Source organism: Bombina bombina, chromosome 4 (assembly GCF_027579735.1).
Source record: "Bombina bombina isolate aBomBom1 chromosome 4, aBomBom1.pri, whole genome shotgun sequence".
NCBI lineage: Eukaryota > Metazoa > Chordata > Amphibia > Anura > Bombinatoridae > Bombina > Bombina bombina.
The window spans coordinates 170,099,914-170,121,158 of record NC_069502.1 but is presented as its reverse complement, the minus strand read 5'-3'; the positions used below and the strand labels follow the sequence as shown (position 1 = coordinate 170,121,158).

The 21,245-nt window shown below is 37.1% G+C and overlaps 1 protein-coding gene across 1 annotated transcript in view; it reads right to left on the bottom strand.

Moving 5' to 3' along the window:
* Window positions 1-949: 949 nt before the first annotated feature.
* The window catches only part of LOC128655288 (uncharacterized), a 35,840-nt gene continuing 15,544 nt past the window's right edge, over window positions 950-21,245 (bottom strand). The window contains exons 2-3 of the mRNA XM_053708944.1: window positions 6,452-6,504; window positions 950-3,142 (exon numbers count right to left, since the gene is read on the bottom strand). Of these exons, the coding sequence (XP_053564919.1) occupies window positions 3,052-3,142; window positions 6,452-6,504 (144 nt within the window). The 3' untranslated portion in view covers window positions 950-3,051. The remainder of the gene's footprint in view (window positions 3,143-6,451; window positions 6,505-21,245) is intronic.

Sequence of the window (21,245 nt, the reverse complement as noted above, 5' to 3'; positions counted from 1 at the left end):
TCACTTCCCTATCCATTAGATACACTAAAGAGTGAATACATCAAAAAATAATAAAACATGTCTTAAAGGAACAAATGTAAATCGTAATCCCTATTAAGACCTTTCGGTGCAAGGGTACTCAGCCTATGGATCCAACCTACTTCCTCTCTTTTGAGGATTAATTCCCCATCACCCCCCCTCCTAAGGGTACATGGTCTATAACTTGAAATCCTAACTTGAAATCCTAACTCACTTATATTATGGCCTTTTTTAATAAAATGTTTGGAAACTGGTATGTTTAGGTCTTTAATTCTAATGGAAGATTTATGTTCCATCATCCGCTCCCTCACAGACCTAGTGGTCTTTCCAATATAGCAAAGCCCACACGGACACTTCAATAAATAAATGGCATACTCAGTTTGGCATGTAAAAAAGCCTTGGATGGTCATTGGTTGACACCCACAACTGGGCCAAATTCTTACCCTTTATCATTGAGTTGCAGTGTGAGCAATTTAAACACGGATAACTCCCTTTATTTTCTGTTGTTAAATAATTTGTCATGCTTCTTTTGTTAGCACCTAGATCAGCTCTTACTAATTGATCCCTTAGATTTTGTACCCTTTTTTCTAATAACCACTAGGTGGCATTGTACAGAGGTGTGTTGTATATTTTAGGTTGCTATGAGGATGCAAAAGGTGTAGTTAATCTGTGAAGGAATTTAAGGCCATTGTGTATAGTATTCAGATAGCATGAGTAAGGGTCCTGTGTGACTTGAAACATTGCTCTTTTTCTGGGTGTACCACCCTAATAAATAAGCAAGTTTTTGCTATAAACAGAAGTGCTGTGGTCTTTTTCTTTCTTGGTGGATCTCTTGGGGTCATATACACATATAAATACATATGTGAACATATATATATATATATATATATATATATATATATATACAGTATATCTATATATATATTCATATTTAGAGATTTATATGTATGTATGTATGTCTAAGTTAAAGCCCTTTGTCCTTTTTTTTTCTAACACCTGAGATCTCATATCTTTGAGCCTTTATAACTTTTGTGTGCAATATTTTATTTTAATAATTTTTATTAGCTAGTGTAACTGTACTTTGTAATGTATTTTTTATGTGTTTTGTGCAACTTTTTTGTTTTGCAAAACAGTTAACCAGAGCTTTGAGGATGCGGTAATCATTCTAGCGTAAATCGCGATTGCACTCAAGCGATCACGTTTTCTTTCAACTCGTAATACCAGCCGTAAACCCGACGAGGGCAAACACCCGTGATAAACCCATCATAGCTTGCGCACAAAGGTTTGCGCTCCCCTCATAATATGGCCCATTATGATTAAAATATATGTTTAAAGGTCCAAGATTGACCTTATTTTTCAGTTGGGGTTGTCTTTTTCTTGCAATTTTAAAAATGTAAGGGATTTAATTTTATGACAAGTTTGAAAAACTAAGGTTGACTTATTTATGTGATTTTCATATATATTATAAACAGTTCTTTAGCAGTAATAGAACTATAAATGATCATTTGTTGTATTGGCATTTCTGCAGCTATATTTTCAGCATACCTTATATGCATATGTTGATGTATTGGTATACCAGCTGATATTGTTTGATTTGCATGTAAAACTTTGTTTCTTAGCCTCAATAAAAATGATACTATTAGTCTGTGGATATTTTTTTTGAAACCTCCTCCTCCCAATTTACCAGTTATCTCAGTTCTATCTAAAATCTATTGGTGGTGAGACCGCGGGGTGCTTAGTGGTAAAGAAGAAAAGAAGCACTGGGCATACAGTATATCTAAATATCATTGGAACAAATCCAGAGTGGAAATTAAAACTTGAAGGCATATGAAACCTATTTTTTTCTTTTATGATTTAAAGAAAGAATGTGATTTTAAACAACTTTCCAATTGACTTCTATTATCTAATTTGTTTTTTTTCTCTTGGTATCCTTTGATGAAAAGCATACCGAGGCAGGCTCAGGAGCTGCTGATTGGTAGCTGCACATATACGCCTCATGTTATTGGCTCACACATGTGCATTGCTGTTTCTTTAAAGGGATGTTTCAGCCAAAATTGGAATCCACATGGGTGCATTTCAGTTTTGAATGGAAGCATTTTTCTAATATACATGTATTAGCAACAATGCTTCTAATAAAACCCATAACTGTTTCAAAAGCGTATTTAAGTATGCACCGTGAACCAGCATATTAAGCACAACATTTGCTCAGTGAGCTAACGGTGCTTGTACCTTCTGTTAATGACTCTATTTGTTCTTTTCTGACATGATACAAGCCCCACTTGTGCCCTGAGCAGCTGCAGTATGTAAAATGCTGGTGCACTGAGAATATCCAGCTATGCTTCACATGCACGTGCAGAGGAAAATGTTAACACTAAAACAGTGATAATTTATACTAAAAAGCATTTTTGCCAATTCATGTATATTGCAAATATGTTTCTATTCAAAGATGTAATTCATCTATATGCATTTACATTTTGACCAGAATGTCCCTTTAACAAAGGATACCAAGAGAATGAAGGAATTTACATAATAGAAGTCAAGTGGAAAGTTATTTAAAATTATATTCTTTGTCTGAATCATGAAAGGAAAATTTTAGATATCATGTTTTAATTTCCCCTCTGGATTTTATAACGTGATATTTATTTATTTATAAAATATTTTACCAGGAAGGATACATTGAGATGTCTCTCGTTTTCAAGTATGTCCTAGAAGATATGAAGATATGAGTGAGTGCGCTATTCAGTGTTTCTTCTTTACCATTTTTGGTGATATTTATACTGTTTATAGGAGCATAAGAGGAAGACTGTTTGCCCTTCTAGCTATCTACTAGAACCTTCAGCAAACAGCTGTTTCTATAGCTCACACACCATGCATGTAATTACATAGGAACACTCAGAAGTGGGCAGGAATAAAGGTAAATACCCCACTACCAAACTAATTAGTTGTGGTTATTTAGACTTTGTAGTAAGTCTTATTTGATGTTTTAATTGTTTTGGTTATTCTTCTGGTATCTTTCCCATAAACCAAAGCTTTTCATTTGCAGAACTCTTGCGCAATGCTGTCCATTAGAGCTTCTTCTGAATCATTATACGTCACTGAACCAACAACGTCTTTGTCATGGAATCTGCAGATTAACAGAATACAACAGAAAAGATGACTGCATGAAGATGATACAACATTAAATAACAAAAGAGTTCATGTATTTACTTCTACCAGTCATTTGATAATATTAATAACTACTATCAATTCATTTCTATTATTTTTTATAAAACCCATCTCTTTCCAAACCTATCATGGTGCGGATGCAGAGGCTTAGATACAAGGTAATCACAGAGGTAAAAATAATATTAATATAACTAGGCTTACCATAATTTTTAGAGATGAAACTGGGACCACTTGGCACGGTGCCAGTGGGGGTGTGGTCAGGGGTGTGGCTAAGGGGCGGGGCATTTGACGACCAGAACTAATTTTCCATGCACAATTATATTACTACATTTTTTTGCAGCACAATTGTATTACCATCCATAATTAATGATGATGACCCCAGCATCACAATTATATTACCATCCATAATTAATGATGATGACCCCAGCATCACAATTATATTACCATCCATAATTAATGATGATGACCCCAGCAGCACAATTATATTACCATCCATAATTAATGATGATGACCCCAGCAGCACAATTATATTACCATCCATAATTAATGATGATGACCCCAGCAGCACAATTATATTACCATCCATAATTAATGATGATGACCCCAGCATCACAATTATATTACCATCCATAATTAATGATTATGACCCCAGCAGCACAATTATATTACCATAATTAATGATGATGACCCCAGCAGCACAATTATATTACCATAATTAATGATGATGACCTCAGCAGCACAATTACCATAATTAATAATGATGACCCCAGCAGCACAATTATATTACCATAATAATGATGATGACCCCAGCAGCACAATTATATTACTATAATTAATGATGATGACGCCAGCAGCACAATTATATTACCATAATTAATGATGATGACCCCGGCAACACAATATATTACCATAATTAACGATCATGAGCACAGCAGCACAATTATATTACCATCCATAATTAATGTAATTGTGCTGCTGGGGTCATCATCATCATGTTAATTTAATTGTGCTGCTGGGGTCATCATCATTAATTATGTTAATATAATTGTGCTGCTGGGGTGAGCATCATTAATTATGTTAAGATAATTGTGCTGCTGGGGTCATCATCATTAATTATGTTAATATAATTGTGCTGCTGGGGTCATCCATCATCATCATCATTAATTTAATGATGAGTTGACCCCAGCAGCACAATTATATTGACATAATTAATGATGATGACCCCAGCAGCACAATTAAATTAACATAATGATGATGATGATGACCCCAGCAGCACAATTACATTAATTATGGATGGTAATATAATTGTGCTGCTGTGCTCATGATCGTTAATTATGGTAATATATTGTGTTGCTGGGGTCATCATCATTAATTATGGTAATATAATTGTGCTGCTGGCGTCATCATCATTAATTATAGTAATATAATTGTGCTGCTGGGGTTACTCATCATCATTAATTATAATTGTGCTGCTGGGGTCATCATAATTAATTATGTTAATTTAATTGTGCTGCTGGGGGTCAACATCATCATTAAATTAATTAATGTTATTAATTATGTTAATTTAATTGTGCTGCTGAGGTCATCATCATTAATTATGTTAATATAATTGTGCTGCTGGGGTCATCCATCATCATCATCATTAATTTAATGATGAGTTGACCCCAGCAGCACAATTATATTGACATAATTAGTGACAATAATTTATTTAATGAGGATGACCCCAGCAGCACAATTATATTAACATAATTAGTGACATCAATTAATTTAATGATGACCCCAGCAGCAAAATTATATTAACATACTTAATGACATGATGACCCTAGCAGCACAATTATATTAACATACTTAATGATGTGATAACCCTAGCAGCACAATTATATTAACATAATTAATGATAATGACCCCCAGCAGCACAATTATATTAACATAATTAATTACATTAATGAAGGTAATATAAGTGTGCTGCTAGGGTCATCATCATTAATTATGTTAATTTAATTGTGCTGCTGGGGTCATCATCATTAATTATGTTAATTTAATTGTGCTGCTGGGGGTCATCATCATTAATTATGTTAATATAATTGTCCTGCTGGGCATCACTAATTATGTTAATATAATTGTGCTGTTGGGGTCATCAATCATCATCATTAATTTAATGATGATGAGTTGACTCCAGCAGCACAATTATATTGACATAATTAATGACCAGCAGCACAATTATTAGTTTACCATCCATAATTAATGATGATTGATGAGTGACCCCAGAAGCACAATTATTAATGGAGATATCTAATAATATAAATGAATAATAACACCACATAGCAGATAGAGATAGCAGCCTAAGATATGTGGTTGCATATGAAAAAAGGAAAAGATCAAGTAATATTGTATTGTAGTAAGTAACTCACACGTACTTATCATTATCAGCAAGAAGATCTGCAAGAGTCAAGAAATTTTTTGTTGTTGGTATTTGCTTCAGCAACAGGAAGCCACAGTGTGCAGCCCCATGATGCGTTCTCCTAAGTTGAAGGCGCCTAAAACACTGAGTGTGAAGCAGAGGTGGAGCACACGTTATCAGTCGGATTCTGTGACCCGTCTGTTGCAGGAATGTGGTGACGTCACGGTCGCACATTCCGACGGGCAGCAGACAGCTGTAAAAGGCAGTGCATGCTGCATGCCCAGCAAAGCTACATTCACAGATTTGCCGGTGTTCTATCATTCCAGCTAATTCATCAGACTACGCTAGTCTGATGAATTTGCTGGAATGATTGATAGAACACCGGCGGCCGGGACAAAAATGAAAAACGGGTGGGACACTGGGACAGGGGCTCAAAACAGGGACAATCCCGGTAAAAACGGGACGTATGGTAAGCCTAAATATAACAGTGTTGGTTATGCAAAACTGGAGAATGGGTAATAAAGGGATTATCTATTTTTTTTTTTAAACAATACATTTATTCAAGTAGACTGTCAATATATAATATGTTATAGTTTTGAAATATAAGTTTATGGAAAGTTTTATAACTCTTTAAATAATTATCAGTTTGGCCACATTTTTTTTATTGTACTTTATGTTTTTATAAGATTTGCCCTTCTAACTACAGCTTTTTTTTTTTTTTAGGTATGTGGATATTTACCTGTAGATCCAAAAATATTGGATTCCCACAACAGGAATGAGCCAGCTTCCCTATAACCTACCTAATTAGCTCTTTACATTCACCATGAACGCACAACACAGAATAATATGACAATATCTAGTACTTACCGGGATAGTAGGTTGTTGTTCTCAACATCTTCAGTACTTTTTGTTTTTAAAACCTGAAAACAGCGTAATAGAAACAGATTAACTCAACATAAAGTTACTGTTGTCATGATTTTGCAATACATTTAGGGCTAGATTATGAGTGGAGCCCAATATTGTGCTTGCATTAGGGGGATATTTGTGCTCCACTCAGTAATACCAGCGCACATAAATGTGTGCTGGTATTAAAAGACAGGCGCAATGTGAATGCGACCTCGCATTCTCGTTGCCTTGAATCCTTGCGCTCATGAGAGCACGCTTCCATGGGCTCCAATGGGAGCCTCGTTTTCATGCCGGCTGACACAGCAAAGAACCTAACGCAGCACATAGGGCAACTTGCACAATGTTGGGCAGCAAAATAAAAATATATATGAATATATACATATATATTTATGTGTTTATATGCGTATATACATATACATAAGCATATACATATATATTTATGTGTTTATATGCGTATATATACACATATTAACACATAAGCATATACATATATATTTATGTGTTTATATGCGTATATACATATACATAAGCATATACATATATATTTATGTGCTTATATGCATATATACATAAGCATATACATATATATTTATGTGTTTATATGCGTATATACACATATTAACACATAAGCATATACATATATATTTATGTGTTTATATGCGTATATACACATATTAACACATAAGCATATACATATATATTTATGTGTTTATAGGTGTATATACATATACATAAGCATATACATATATATTTATGTGTTTATATGTGTATATGCATATACATAAGCATATACATATATATTTATGTGTTTATAGGTGTATATGCATATACATAAGCATATACATATATATTTATGTGTTTATATGTGTATATACACATATTAACACATAAACATATACATATATATTTATGTGTTTATATGTGTATATACACATATTAACACATAAGCATATACATATATATTTATGTGTTTATATGCGTATATACACATATTAACACATAAGCATATACATATATATTTAAAGTAAAAACACAGTCCCCATTCACCTCAATGCAAACAACCCTTCACTTCAACCCTGTATAACCACTTTGTGCAGTTTTTTAAAAGAAATAATAAAGATGCTCATCTTTTTTTATTTTAGATTAAAGAACTGTCTTTATATGGGGGGCAATTGGGGCACATTTTTTTTATTAACAAGAGGTCTGACCTCTGGTTTATTGCGCTAAGCTCAAAGTGAAGTTGTGAGCTTGCGGGAGCATTAACCAGCCACTTGTAATAGCTGGTTATTTAACGTGCGCCCATAAACGGGCAAGTTTAGCCCTTTACGAGCGCACGTTAAAATAGCACTCTACTCATAATCTAGCCCTTATTGAGATGCTCTTGACAGTCATACAAAACAAACAATACATTGCAGATAATTCAAAACAAATATATGTATATAAAAAAAAATCAACTTTTAAAGAATAAATAGGCTTTAAGAGTGTTCGATGTCATCACATTAAACCAATTGGCTGTAAATGTCCTGATAAATATGATGTCCTGGCATGCCCAGTGTCTCACTGTGATTAGCTATTCAAAAAGAACACTGACCTTTAACAAGAGATCAATGTGTTCATCTTTTTGGCATTTGTGAATCGGCTTGAAATGTGATAGTAGAGGTATGGTATAAATAATCTTCTTATACATTAATTCCATAGGTTGATAAGATTACACTTCAAGGATGGTGAAATCTTGTGTTTAAAGGACCACTCAATGCAGTAGAATTACATATTTAACAAGTGCATAATAAAAAGACAATGATTTAACATCTTAACATTTTTTTTCTGAATTTTTTTTTTTCTCCCATCTTCTGGCCCCCTGTATCATGTGACAGGCATCAGCCAATCACAGACTAGTATATGTATACCCTGTGAGCTTGTGCCCCACAAAATGTAAATATAAAAAGACTGTTCAAAATTTGATAATGGAAGTATATTGGAAAGTGTCTTAAAACTGCATGCTCTATCTGAATCATAAAAGTTTATTTTGACTTGAGTGTCTTTTTAAGTCCTTGGCCAAAACACATTTTGATAGCCAAAGGGTTAAAACAGCTTGATTTATTTTAATTCCACATGACAATTACTTTATCATACATTTTAATAATAAAAAAGTGGTTTGTGGGCGTGGCTTCACATAGATTTAAAAAAAATATTATAATATAATTTTAATATTTTTAAAAATGTCTTTATTTATTATATGTTACTTTAAACAATAGAGGTGGTTGTTTTTGCATTAAAGATTTGTAATCTGAAGTTTAAAATATACAGAAAACGTGCACATAGATTATATAGCTAGCTTTATCAATTACCACATCATCATAAGTAATAAAGAAGGCCTGGGAGTTGTTTTTTTGCACACAAACAACTGTAATAAAACAAGTAATCTTGTAATTGTTGTTATTGAAAACTTTTATAAAAATGACAAGGTTGCTTGTTATATGACTAATGTTTGTGTGACTAAAGACTCAGTTTGTGACAACTCATAAGCCACTTTGTTGAAGGGACAGACAAGCTCAATATGAAAATGCTCTGAGTATTTAATTGTTGCATATTAACATTCTATTAATGGTTTCACAAAGCTCACTTTATACATTTTCTGTAGAGGTGTATTCAAATTTTCTAAACTTCAGGTGAATCATTTATGATTTAAAAACCTTTCCTGGTTTAAACAAAGAAAGCATTTTTGAACATAATTTAACATTAAGCAAATGATTAACTACTTAATTAGTCAAGTGAAACACACAATCTAGGTTATAAATAAGAGTCTACTTCTTACTCACATATTTTACAGTTTTTTTCCCCAGTTATATCAGTTTCTTTGCAGGGTAACGATCAGGAATACCCAAATATTTATGAGCATGTCTGATCAAAATTTAATGTAATTTGTAGCACATAAGTCACCAAATCTGTAGGGTTGCTAGGTGACCAGTTCTTTTTTTTTTTTTTTATATTTTATTTATAACCAACACGGGGTACAATAGTAAATTAAGTATACATGAGACACCACGCAGGGTGTATTAAGAGGTTACAAAGTTGATGAAGCCATATAGTAAGATGTGACTGTCAATTACAGATATATCAGGTACATTAAAAACTCAATGCTTACAGTTACAGTGGAGGTTGCATGAATCTTCTACAGATTAGAGAGCAATCTAGTATATACGCATATGTACCTCAATGTTGGGGTTTTATTATTTTTAACCTAAAACAACTAAACTAAACAACAACTCAATTAAACTAAACTAAAGTCTTTGGGAGAGGGGAACTATGGGAGTAATATATAAATACTGTGTGTATGCATTTACTTAAGGATGTGGCATGGGGAGTCTGGACGGACTTATGTGAATATAATTATATTAAGGGATTCCTATCTAGGTGCAGTGTAAAATAGGGCTTTCTTTTATATGTATAATATGAGAGATTAAGGGGAGGGTTGTAAGTCTTCAAAAGCAGAGCGAACCTTTAAGGAACTGCTGTGCCTTTGAATTATACAATAAATAGATGTTGAAATAAAGAAAGAGGAGATAAGACGGTGCTATATTTGCCCCAAATTCTAGAAACTGGTAGTATATGCAAAAATGCTAAAAATTAGGGCAGTAATTGATGAGTTTGTAAGTTTTATCAGCAAGATTACCTCAAGTATAATGAATCAGTAGTCCTAAGAGACAATCATGGTAATCTGTGGCTGTGACTATTCTATGAGATTATCAATACCCTATATGGTTGGGAGCTTTTAAGTATAGATCATGGTGTAGGACACGTAGCCAGATCCATAGGAGTAAGACTATACTAGGGTTATCTATATGTGTGCAGAGTGAAATAAACATTTCCTATACAATTGTATCATATAGACCTGAAGAGGGAGATGCAAGTATTTAAAAATAGAGAAAAACATTAAATGAATTGAGAAATCATAGACTGTGCAATAGGTGAATACCAGGGAAATAAAATGAAAAGTAAAACAGTGCTGTGTCGATCATGATTCTGAGAGCTGATAATATACAATTATGTTATTTTGAGGAAAGCAATAGACTATTTTGCAGGGTGCAGCGGTGAGATCCGATAGATTACCATGGCTAAAATGAACCAATAATGATATCCAGGGGAGGGAGAGAGGGAGGTAGTCCGTGACAGGAAGTGGATTATAGGGGACAAAGAGTGATAAAACTTAGCCTACTCACGAATACGATTGTAGGCGGGTATGCGCACAGTCAAACTGTATTTGAACTGTTTCCTCTGTAATATTAAAAGTTTTTCACGAGCACAACAGTTTAACTCATTCAGAACTACTAACTGGTGTATAAGACATTGAAATAGTGAGCACCTGCTGTGTTATTACCAGCCCTTCAAGCAGTTAGCATATCTGGGGAACAAAAGTAGGTCTACAAACTATAACAAGCCAAGTATACAACAGTATAACACATTATCCAACCAACATTCTCACAGGATTGGGTTAATTTATAGACGTTATATATGTTATAGTGGGATCTAAGCTAGTTGGTATGAGAGCACATTGCTGCTAATAAAATGTACTGCCCAGATGGTATACTTTAACATCTCAGAGGGTAGGAGAGTCAGCGCAGCAAAACAATTAATAATAGGCATACATGTAGTAAGACCAACATATACTATAGACCGAGCTAAAAAACAAAGTAATACAACCGCTGAAATTGCAAATTTACAGGAGCTGGACAGATGCCTCCAGATACTAAAAGGTGCTGGGTGTTTCACAGTTACACAAAAGCCGGGCGAAGGCACCAGTCCATGTAGAGTTCCGCCACACAGTCAGCTGTTATATGTGGCCGCAACCATAAACTGATTATCCGACCCCCATACGAAGTGGAGCATGGCATACATGCCTCAGAGAGAAGCAGTTTGTTTGCAGGGGCGAAAGGGTCTGCTCCGCAGCGGGAATTAGATACAGCGTTTTGATATGTGAGTAGCCGCCATCACTCGAGTCTGACTTCAGGATTTTTTGTAAAATGGTTTCCTGCGGTGGGGCAATTACAGCTGCAGCCCGTCTGCTCCGCTGTGTAACGTGGGTCATGGAGCTGCAGTCCTCTCCCAACACACACAGTGCATCGGTCGGCACGGAGGTTGCGGCGACAAACTGAAAAGGATTTGGATCACAGAATGTGGGGTCGCCAGCGCTCCCACCTCCACAGAGTGTCAGTAGTCCTGTAGTCTGTAGCGGTTCTATAGCAGTAAGTCTAGGGTAGATCAATGTATGGGGAACCTTTACGGCACTCACTGTCTCCAGCTCCATCATGACCAGGTGGTTTGTTTGGGGTAGGGAGATAGGACAATGTGACCTCTCTATCCCCTCCGTGACACCGCTATCCAGGGCGCCTTCTTTTAGATTAGTAGGTGAGTTCTGCTGAGAGGCAATTAGGCATGTGGAAACTGTAATAGGGTGCTCGGGGAAATTGAGCCCCTGCACTTTGCAGATAAGTTCCCCCATAGCAGCTGCTAGGGAATCCAGTATTGGTGTAAAAACGTCTATTAGGGCCTCCACAATGTGCGCCATCTTATTTATCAAAGTGTGCACGTCTGCAGGTCCAAGAACTAATTCTCACTTTTCAATGCCTTCTCGGAGGACAGGGGATGTAATTTCCTGATCCTAAAAGTTTCCCGGGCACAATAATTGCCAAGGGAGGTATGGACGGCTGAAGATTCTACCACTAAGCACTCAAAAGCAGATTTCAGTCACGGAGCCTTGTAAGCCTGTGGCCATCTTGGTGAGCCGCCTGCCGGAAGTCCAGTTCTTTTTTTTTAACTTTATTTTAATATTTATTATGTTTTAGCATTAACAGTAACAATATATAAAATAAGAAAGTATATACAGCCAAAACATACATCATAACTAAACAGAACAGGAACCACATAAAAACATAACAAATCACTATAGCACATCATTCTAACATTTTTACAAGCACATATTAGAATGACTATTTTGCATCTAACATTACAATTGAAAAAAAAAATATACGGGAAGGCGAGTGATTCATTCAAAGAGCCAAAGGGGGTTCTATCCTGGAATTACACTTCTTCTTTGCATAAATGTGGTGTAGATGATCCATTTATATAGACTATACAGTTTTTTTTTGTTTTTTTTAATGTTTAGTTTTGATTATTTTTAAATAAAATTGTGCTGATTTTCAGACTCCTAACCAAGCCCCAAAGTTTTAGGAGAATACTGATGTATACCTACTCCAGCTTGCTTCTGTTTTTGTAAAAAGAATTTTCATATGCAGAAGAAGGGGGAGGGGGGAGTGTCTGCATTTTTTGCTATAGAACCACTTTCAGTGGGTTTTTCAGCTAACCTTTTTTAACAGAGCTAAACTGGGAGCTACTAAGTAAGTTTTTAAATGGTTTTATACTGGATTTTTAGATCAGTGTCTGTGCATATTATATTATATATAATGCCTATTACATGCAGTTAAATAAAAGTTAGTGTTTACTGTCCCTTTAAAGGTGCTGCTGCTGATTACTAGTTATTCTTATAATATGACTCCCAATAAAAAAATATCATAATATTTATAGAGCTGATATGTTTTGAGATTGTTGTACATCTCCAGTAGGAGAATTCTGCTCACTTTAGCCTTCCATTGTTCTTCAGATGGAAGATTGAGAGATTTACAACATTTGGGTAATACGTAGGTAAATCCCCTCCAGCTCGCAATAAGGTCTGCACGCACTTCCAATATAACCGAAACCGGAAATGACGTCATTGATCCAGAAACCGGATATGATGTCACGGAAACACAGTCGACCGAGATATTATTATACAAAGCAGTCAGGCTATTATGTATGACTATAAATATAATATGAGTCTCTATATACATGTTATTTTAAATCTCTCATGTTAAGTTTATTGAGTCACTTTGCTTTATAAGTTCTGTTATTCACTTATACCCACAATACACCACACAGGAAGTGGGCGTCTCATAATTCAAGGTTTTGGCGCCCAAGCAATCACCATTGTCTCAATTGCTCAGTGCTCACCCTTATATAAGGCCATCACTGTTACACAAATTTATTGTCTTCAAAAAGGCCTTGTACAGGCCGAAATGCGTTGACACAGCTGGTAAGCACATTTCCAATATTATCCACTTTATTTGTACAATCTACACTATTATTCTTAATTTTTATAGGACACTCAGAATCGTATAGGAGGATATAAAGTACCACTAGGATCCTACTGGAGGACCACCCCCATCAAATTATCACTCAGAAACTGTCACTTCACAATATATACTCTCTTTTTGGGCTTTTCATATATATATATATATATATATTATTTTTCTTTTCACATTTTTTATTTTTTTCATCACTGTGTACACACACTGGATTTTTGATTTTCTAATTTTTGATTTTTTTACTTTTGCTCTACACAAGATTGGTATGTTGATTTATTATTTTGGACACTAACCAAATCACCTTTTACCTGGACACTATTGCTGGACTTTGTTACCGTTAACATCATCTTTGTATACACACGTTTACAGGATATCCTTCCCTGCATTACCCATTGCACATTTCTGTCAAGCCTTTCAACATAGATATTATGGATCCATAATTTTAACCAATTGTGATTTTCCCTTGTTCATTATCTGTGTTTTATTGTATTTTTACTGTGACCTTTTATTGTATTAAATAACATTTTTAGTCAGACCTCATTAGCCCCTTCAGAGATTTTCTTCATCCAGTTTAGGGACCCACTGCACCTATAGCAACCTCGGCCTTTGTTTAGGCGCTTTGCACACTACACCACTAATACTTGATATGTTGCATTCAGGAACTAGGTGTTCAGTTTTTAGCCAGACAGTCCAGTATTTCAGCAGACTGTCTATTAAAATCTATGCAAAAATACTGGACACTTAATTGTCCAGTTTTTCCAAAGTCCCATGAGTGGCAGTTACATTTTAAAGTCTCTTATGCCACTATATGCATTACAGATAGAGCCCAGAAAGAAGTAACAATGCACACACCACTACTCATTTTCAGCCATGAAATCACTGTTATTGGTAGTCTTGGGGTTGCTAATGGTTTTAAATTTTTTTGCTTTTAAAAAAATAAAAGTTGGTTTCTCTGCTAGTTTTTCACCTATATTTATTTTTATATATATGAGAGGGCTAAGATATATGAGTATGCCAACTAAAAAGCTGACATTTGCAAACATACCGTTTACTTCAAAGAGACAAATGTTATACCACCTTAACAAAGTTGGATACAATGTACATCAATTAAGCTTGCAACCAATCACACACAGATACATCATTTATAAGGGACTTTGCTGCATGCCATGAACATCTTGATAAAGCCCAGAGGAGGGTGAAACGCGTCGCTTGTTTGTGTGGCATTGCAACACTTCATTATCTACTATATACATCTTATGATTTTGTGCTATTTAACCCGGGTTAACAATTTCACCAAATTTCTCTCAACAATCTTGACTGCATTTTTTAGTGTGGAAGGAATTGGATACCCCACTACAGTACAGTGCTGGCTTGTGTGTATGACACTGGGTGCAGGTAAAAGATCCGTTTGTCACAACTGTGGATGAAACTGACAGTTTGATCTATACGCACTGTCACCATGCTAACAAGAGCCGACGGACGAGGCGTGACGTCAGATGCCATCCAACACGTGGTTGCAGTTTGGAGCACAGCTCGGTAAAGGAGCTGCAGGGGCCTCAGCGTTCCACGTTTAGACCGGACAACACATCTACTAAAAGAAGAGGGGTAAAGTACCGACCTATACAGCTACCAAGTATTAACATTTTATGCAAACATCACTCACGGAATGGATATGTTTCACTACATTTAACATCTTGCATGTGAACTTTAGATTGGGATTGTGTATATCACGCCTCCTTAGGATTAACCTTCTAAGATTGCAACTTTTTGGTAACTGTCCCATACCGAACATATATCAGCAAGCCATACTCATTGGTATAATACCTCCCTTAAACGGACATTATTGCTGACTTTTATACAACGGTTATCACTATTTTTATGTATATGCCATTTTTCTGGGTATGCTATTTTTAGATAGGTTAATTCGTTTATAGTTTTATATTTTGTGCTATAATTGTTATAGGGAGACGTCCCTTATAATATGTATTTTAATTTATATTTTTAATAAATTGCTGTTGTATTTTTTTATACATTAGTGTTTGATACTTTTGGCCTCTGGTGCCCTCTCTTGCACAAGCCTAACAGCTTTACCTCGTTACACTAACACCTAACCTTACATTACAATTAAATAAATTACCTAAATTAAATACAATTACCTAAATTAAAAAAGCAAACAAACACTAAATTACACAAAATAAATAAAGAAATTATCAGATATTTAAACTAATTACACCTAATCTAATAGCCCTATCAAAATAAAAAAGCCCCCCCAAAATAAAAAAAACCCTAGCCTACAATAAACTACCAATAGTCCTTAAAAGAGGGGCCTTTTGCTGGGCATTGCCCCAAAGAAATCTGCCCTTTTACCTGTAAAAAAAAAATACAAACACCCCCAACAGTAAAACCCACAACCCACACAACCAACCCCCCAAATAAAATCCTAACTAAAAGAACCTAAGCCCCCCATTGCCCTGAAAAGGGCATTTGGATGGGCATTGCCCTTAAAAGGGCAGTTAGCTCTTTTTCTATTGCCCAAACCCTAATTTAAAACTAAAACCCACCCAATAAACCCATAAAAAAACACTAACCCCCGAAGATCCACTTACAGTTTTGAAGACCGGACATCCATCCTCAACAAAGCCGGGAGAAGTCCTCAACGAAGCCGGGAGAAGTCTTCATTCAAGCCGGCAGAAGTGGTCTTCCAGACAGGTAGAAGTCTTCATCCAGACGGCATCTTCTATCTTCATCCCTGCTTCATAACAGGGCTTCAAGCTCCATATGGAGCTTGATAGATAGGCCCCTCAGTACTCAAGTGGCACAGGGGAAAGCCACAAGCCAAAAACACAGACACCAAGGTTCAATTTTGGGCATGTGCATGACAAAACCCATATCCCTAATCTCTAACTTTCTAGTCCCTTAGGGTTGCTACCTAGCTGGTATTTAACCGACAAAGCAGGTATTTTTATGGTTAAAGGGATAGTAAACACCAAAAATGTTATTGTTTAAAAAGATAGATAATCCCTTTATTTACCATTCCCCAGTTTTTCATAGCCAAAACTGTTATAGAAATATACTTTTTACCTCTGTGATTACCTTGTATCTAAGCCTCTGCAAATTGCCTCCTTATCTCAGATCTTTTGACAGACTGGCATTTCAGGCAATTAGTGCTGACTCTTAAATAACTTCACGTGCGTAAGCAAAGTGTTATCTATAAGAAATACATGAACTAACGCCCTCTAGCTGTGAAAAAATGTCAAATGCATTTAGATGAGAGGCGGCCTTCAAGTGCTTAGAAATAAACATATGAGCCTACCAAGGTTTAGCTTTCAACTAAGAATAACAAGAGCACAAAGCAAATTTTATGATAAAAGTAAATTAGAAAGTTGTTTAAAATTACATGCCCTATCTTATTCATGAAAGTTTCATTTGGACTTTACTATCCCTTTAAGGTCAATATTGATAAATAATAAATACAGAAATAAATGTTCTGGCATCATGGAATCTAATAATAAACAAATAGTCCCTTAAAATCTGGCCTAGCAGCTTTAGTTTCCATGTAATTATTTATACAAGTTGTATGCTAATGAGCATGGCCAGTATTTTTTGTTCTAAAAAAAGGTGTCAACCCCACTGTCCCTTTAAGAACAAAAGTATGAAGTAAAAACAATACTCACAGCACTGACTGTCCAGTTGGATATACTTCTCCCACCACACTGACCACAGACACCAAGTGTCACACAGGTGACAGGAACAGGCAGGACTACTCAGCACACAGTGACAGGAGGCAAATATGTACAAGGTTTTTGTGAACTCTGGATAAAGCAATCGAGCAGCCCAGGTATTACTGAGCATTCAGATAATCTCTAGCCACACTCACTCATAATGTCACTGTCACTTCCACTAACTGTCCCACAGTGTCTGCAGGCTGCTGAGGTTTGCTTCTGAATTTGGAGTCTGGACAACCTTGATTACATAAGCAGGTAAGCCAAGTAAGGTTCCTTTATAAAGTGGGAGGAGTCTGGAATATGGGTGGATGACGCTGGGACATAAACCTTCACTCTGCCCTGGTCATAAAGTTAGCAGCCTCCTTAATAAAAACTTTTTGTCCTTGAGTCCATTGTCATGAGATGCAGGACACAGCATAGAAGGTACAGCGCTATTTTATTGCAGAGCATAGAAGTAAACAGCTTGTACAACACATCTAACGTGGTAACTGCGACATAGACAATAATAACTCTAAACCACGACCCCATCCGGTGACGTCACTTCCCACTCTCATCACATCTTCCCCCTTTTCAAAGGACAAAACATACACATTTTTCTCTTTGAATACATCAAATAACAAGGTATACAAGAAGCATACAGAAATAGTTTTGTTTAGTATACAATGAATAACAAGTTAAAGAGAATATATATATATATATATATATACACAACATGAAATACAATCCTGACTTGAACATCGGGGTAGACTACCCTAGTCCACAGTGACCATGGGATTATTCTGCCCATACTTCCGGTCACGGCTCTAACTAGTGCTATTCCCAAGTTCGGGCTGGAAGTTTAACCACTCTTCCACTTGATGTCATTTTACATGAACTGTCCTCTGATACAGAAGGTGATTGAGAGTCTGCTGGAAGCAGATTCTTGTATCCCTGCTGTGATCTTGCTGAGGGGAAGACACCCCTCTTAAAACAGGGGATCCCACCGGCAGTGGTGCTGAGGCATCCAGTTCCAAACTCTCAGGTACTGGCTGAAGATGTTTTTGATTTCGACGTTTATTGTCCCTCCATCAGTAAGGACTACATAAGACCTTGGTTCTGGAGAGCGTTCAATTACCGTAGCAGGCGTCTTCCATTTCTTCTCATCATCCAGTTTAACTCTGACACTTTGCCCCACATTCAGCTCCTGGAAGGGCCTCACAGAGTGTTTCCTGTCGTAGAAGAATCGATAGCCCCTTTTAGCCTCTTCATCCCTCCTAAGGACCTCGTCCTGAGGAACAGAGCTAGTTGGCTGGAAGACACCCACAGAGGGTAAAGTGGTGTGAATCTGACAACCTAGCATCAGCTGTGCCGAGCTAAAACCCGTGGCTTGAATTGGAGTTGCCCTATAGGACAAGAAGGCTAGGTACGGCTCAGATTGCTTTAAAATGAACTTTGTTGTTTGAACTGCCCTTTCAGCCATTCCATTGGCCTGCGGGTAATGTGGACTCGACGTAGAATGGACAAAATCATATTCACTGCTGAAAGAACTGAACTCTGTGGAAGCAAACTGCATTCCGTTATCACTCACTAACTCCATTGGTATGCCCCACTAGGCGAACAAGCTCTTGAGACGAGTGATAACGCAATCTCCAAATACCTGAAATAGTAGTCAATCACGACTAGGTACTTTTTCCTATGCAGTTTGCACAAATCAGCAGGTATTTTCTGCCACGGGCCTTCAGGCAGCGGAGTAGAAATCAAGGGCTCCCTTCTCTGAGTAGGCCGACGTTCCCGGCAAAAGGCACACTTTGACACATGGCTTGCGATGTCGAAACTGATCCCAGGCCACTATACTGCCGTAGTTGCCCTTTCTCTGCACTTTGTAATGCCCAGGTGGCCATCATGAATCCTGCTTAACATCTCCTGCCGCATGCTAACAGGAATAACAATGTGGTCCTGGAACAGCACCAACCCATCCAGCTCTGTGAGCTGCGACCTTTCTGACTGGTAAGAACGTAAAAAAATCCAGGCTGCCCAGCTCTCGGCCCAGCCTTCTTTTATGTACTTAATAACTTCCTGAAGGTCAGTATCTAAATATGTTTCCTTTCTTATTTGCTCTAGCTTTCCTGATGAAATGGATTTGGATGCCAGAACTGAATCTACATACACTTTCACATCTGATTGCGTTGAAGATTATTTAGCAGCAGCCAGCGGGAGCCTGGAAAGTGTATCTGCCACTACCATATGTTTCCCCGGCACATGCACTGCCTGAACATTGAACCTGAGCAGCCTCATCAGAAGTCTCTGGCATCTTAGGGGTGTTTGTTTTGTCAATATCATAGGAGTTGATTAGAGGGACTAGCGGTTTATGGTCAGTCTCCAGACTAAATTTCTCTAAACCCACTAGGAAACGCTGGAAGCGCTCACAGGCCCAAACTGCAGGCAGGCACTCTTTCTCAAATTGGGCATACTACTCAACAGCCGTCAGTGTACGGGAACAGTAAGCGATAGGCTGTAGTTTGTTCTTATTCAACTGTAGGAGGGTGGCCCCTAACCCATAACTGCTCGCATCAGCACTAACCACACTCTTTTTGGAAGGGTCATAGAACCCCAACACTGGGGCAGACCCCAGCAGGGACTTAACCTGCTCAAAGGATTCTTCCTGTGAAGGTCCCCAGACCCAGGCAACATCTTTCTTTAGCAACTCTGTGATAGGGTGTAGTATTGTGGATAAATCTGGAAGGAACCTGCCCACATAATTTACAAGGCCCAATATTTGTCTCAGTTCATGTACATCAGAAGGACTTTTCATCTGTTCAATAGCACAGATTGTATCAGGGTCCAGCTTGATGCCATCCCCATTGATGATATGCCCAAAGCATATTTGTCTTTGTCGTTAGCAGGGCATACAACACTCTGATCATGGGTACGGTTACACCGTGTGCAGCGAGCATGCTGCGTCCATCCACTTCTGGGCCTATCTATTGCCCTTGGTCTACCGCTCACACTGTGCCTTTCAGTAGCAGCTCTCCTGAACTGCTGCACTTCATCCACAATACTCTCAGACCTCAGATCAGCACTTTGCTTTTTAACCAGTTCACTCTGGCGGGCCATCCTAATAGCCCCATCTAATGTTAAATCAGCCTCCAACTGTAGCTTTAGTGAGACTTCAGCATCTGCAATTCCTATGACTATTCTGTCTCTGATTTGCTCCTCTTTAGCAACACCAAACTCACAGAATTCAGCTAGTTCATACAGGCTGCGCACAAATGACTCCACAGATTCTCCCACACGCTGATTACGTTTCTGAAAACAAGCCCTCTCATGAATCACATTTCTTTTGGGTACAAAGTGGGCACTGAGTTTATTCATAACTATTTCAAAGTCAAATTCTTCTCCTTCTTGGAAAGTAAAGGCATTGAACACTGGCTCCACATCTTTCCCCATAGAGTATAAAAGAGAATTAACTTGTACTTCACCACTCTCCTTGTCCAGCTTGGAAGCAATCCTGAAGCGTTGAAACCGCTGATGCCATGTGGTCCAAGCTGCAGGCTGAGAGAAATCAAAAGGCTCAGGTGGTGTAAACTTCGACATCATCATTAATCAGGAAACAGAAGCGCACGCAAGTACTTATGACACCATTTCTTGAGATGCAGGACACAGCATAGAAGGTACAATGCTATTTTATTGCAGAGCATAGAAGTATACAGCTTGTACAACATATCTAACTTGGTAACTGCGACATAGACAATAATAATGCTAAACCACGCCCCCATCCGGTGACGTCACTTCCCACTCTCATCACATCCATGTTTGCCATTCCTTTGAGCATGAGCCTTGTTCTAGTAGTTGCTCCAAGGCTATCATACTTCA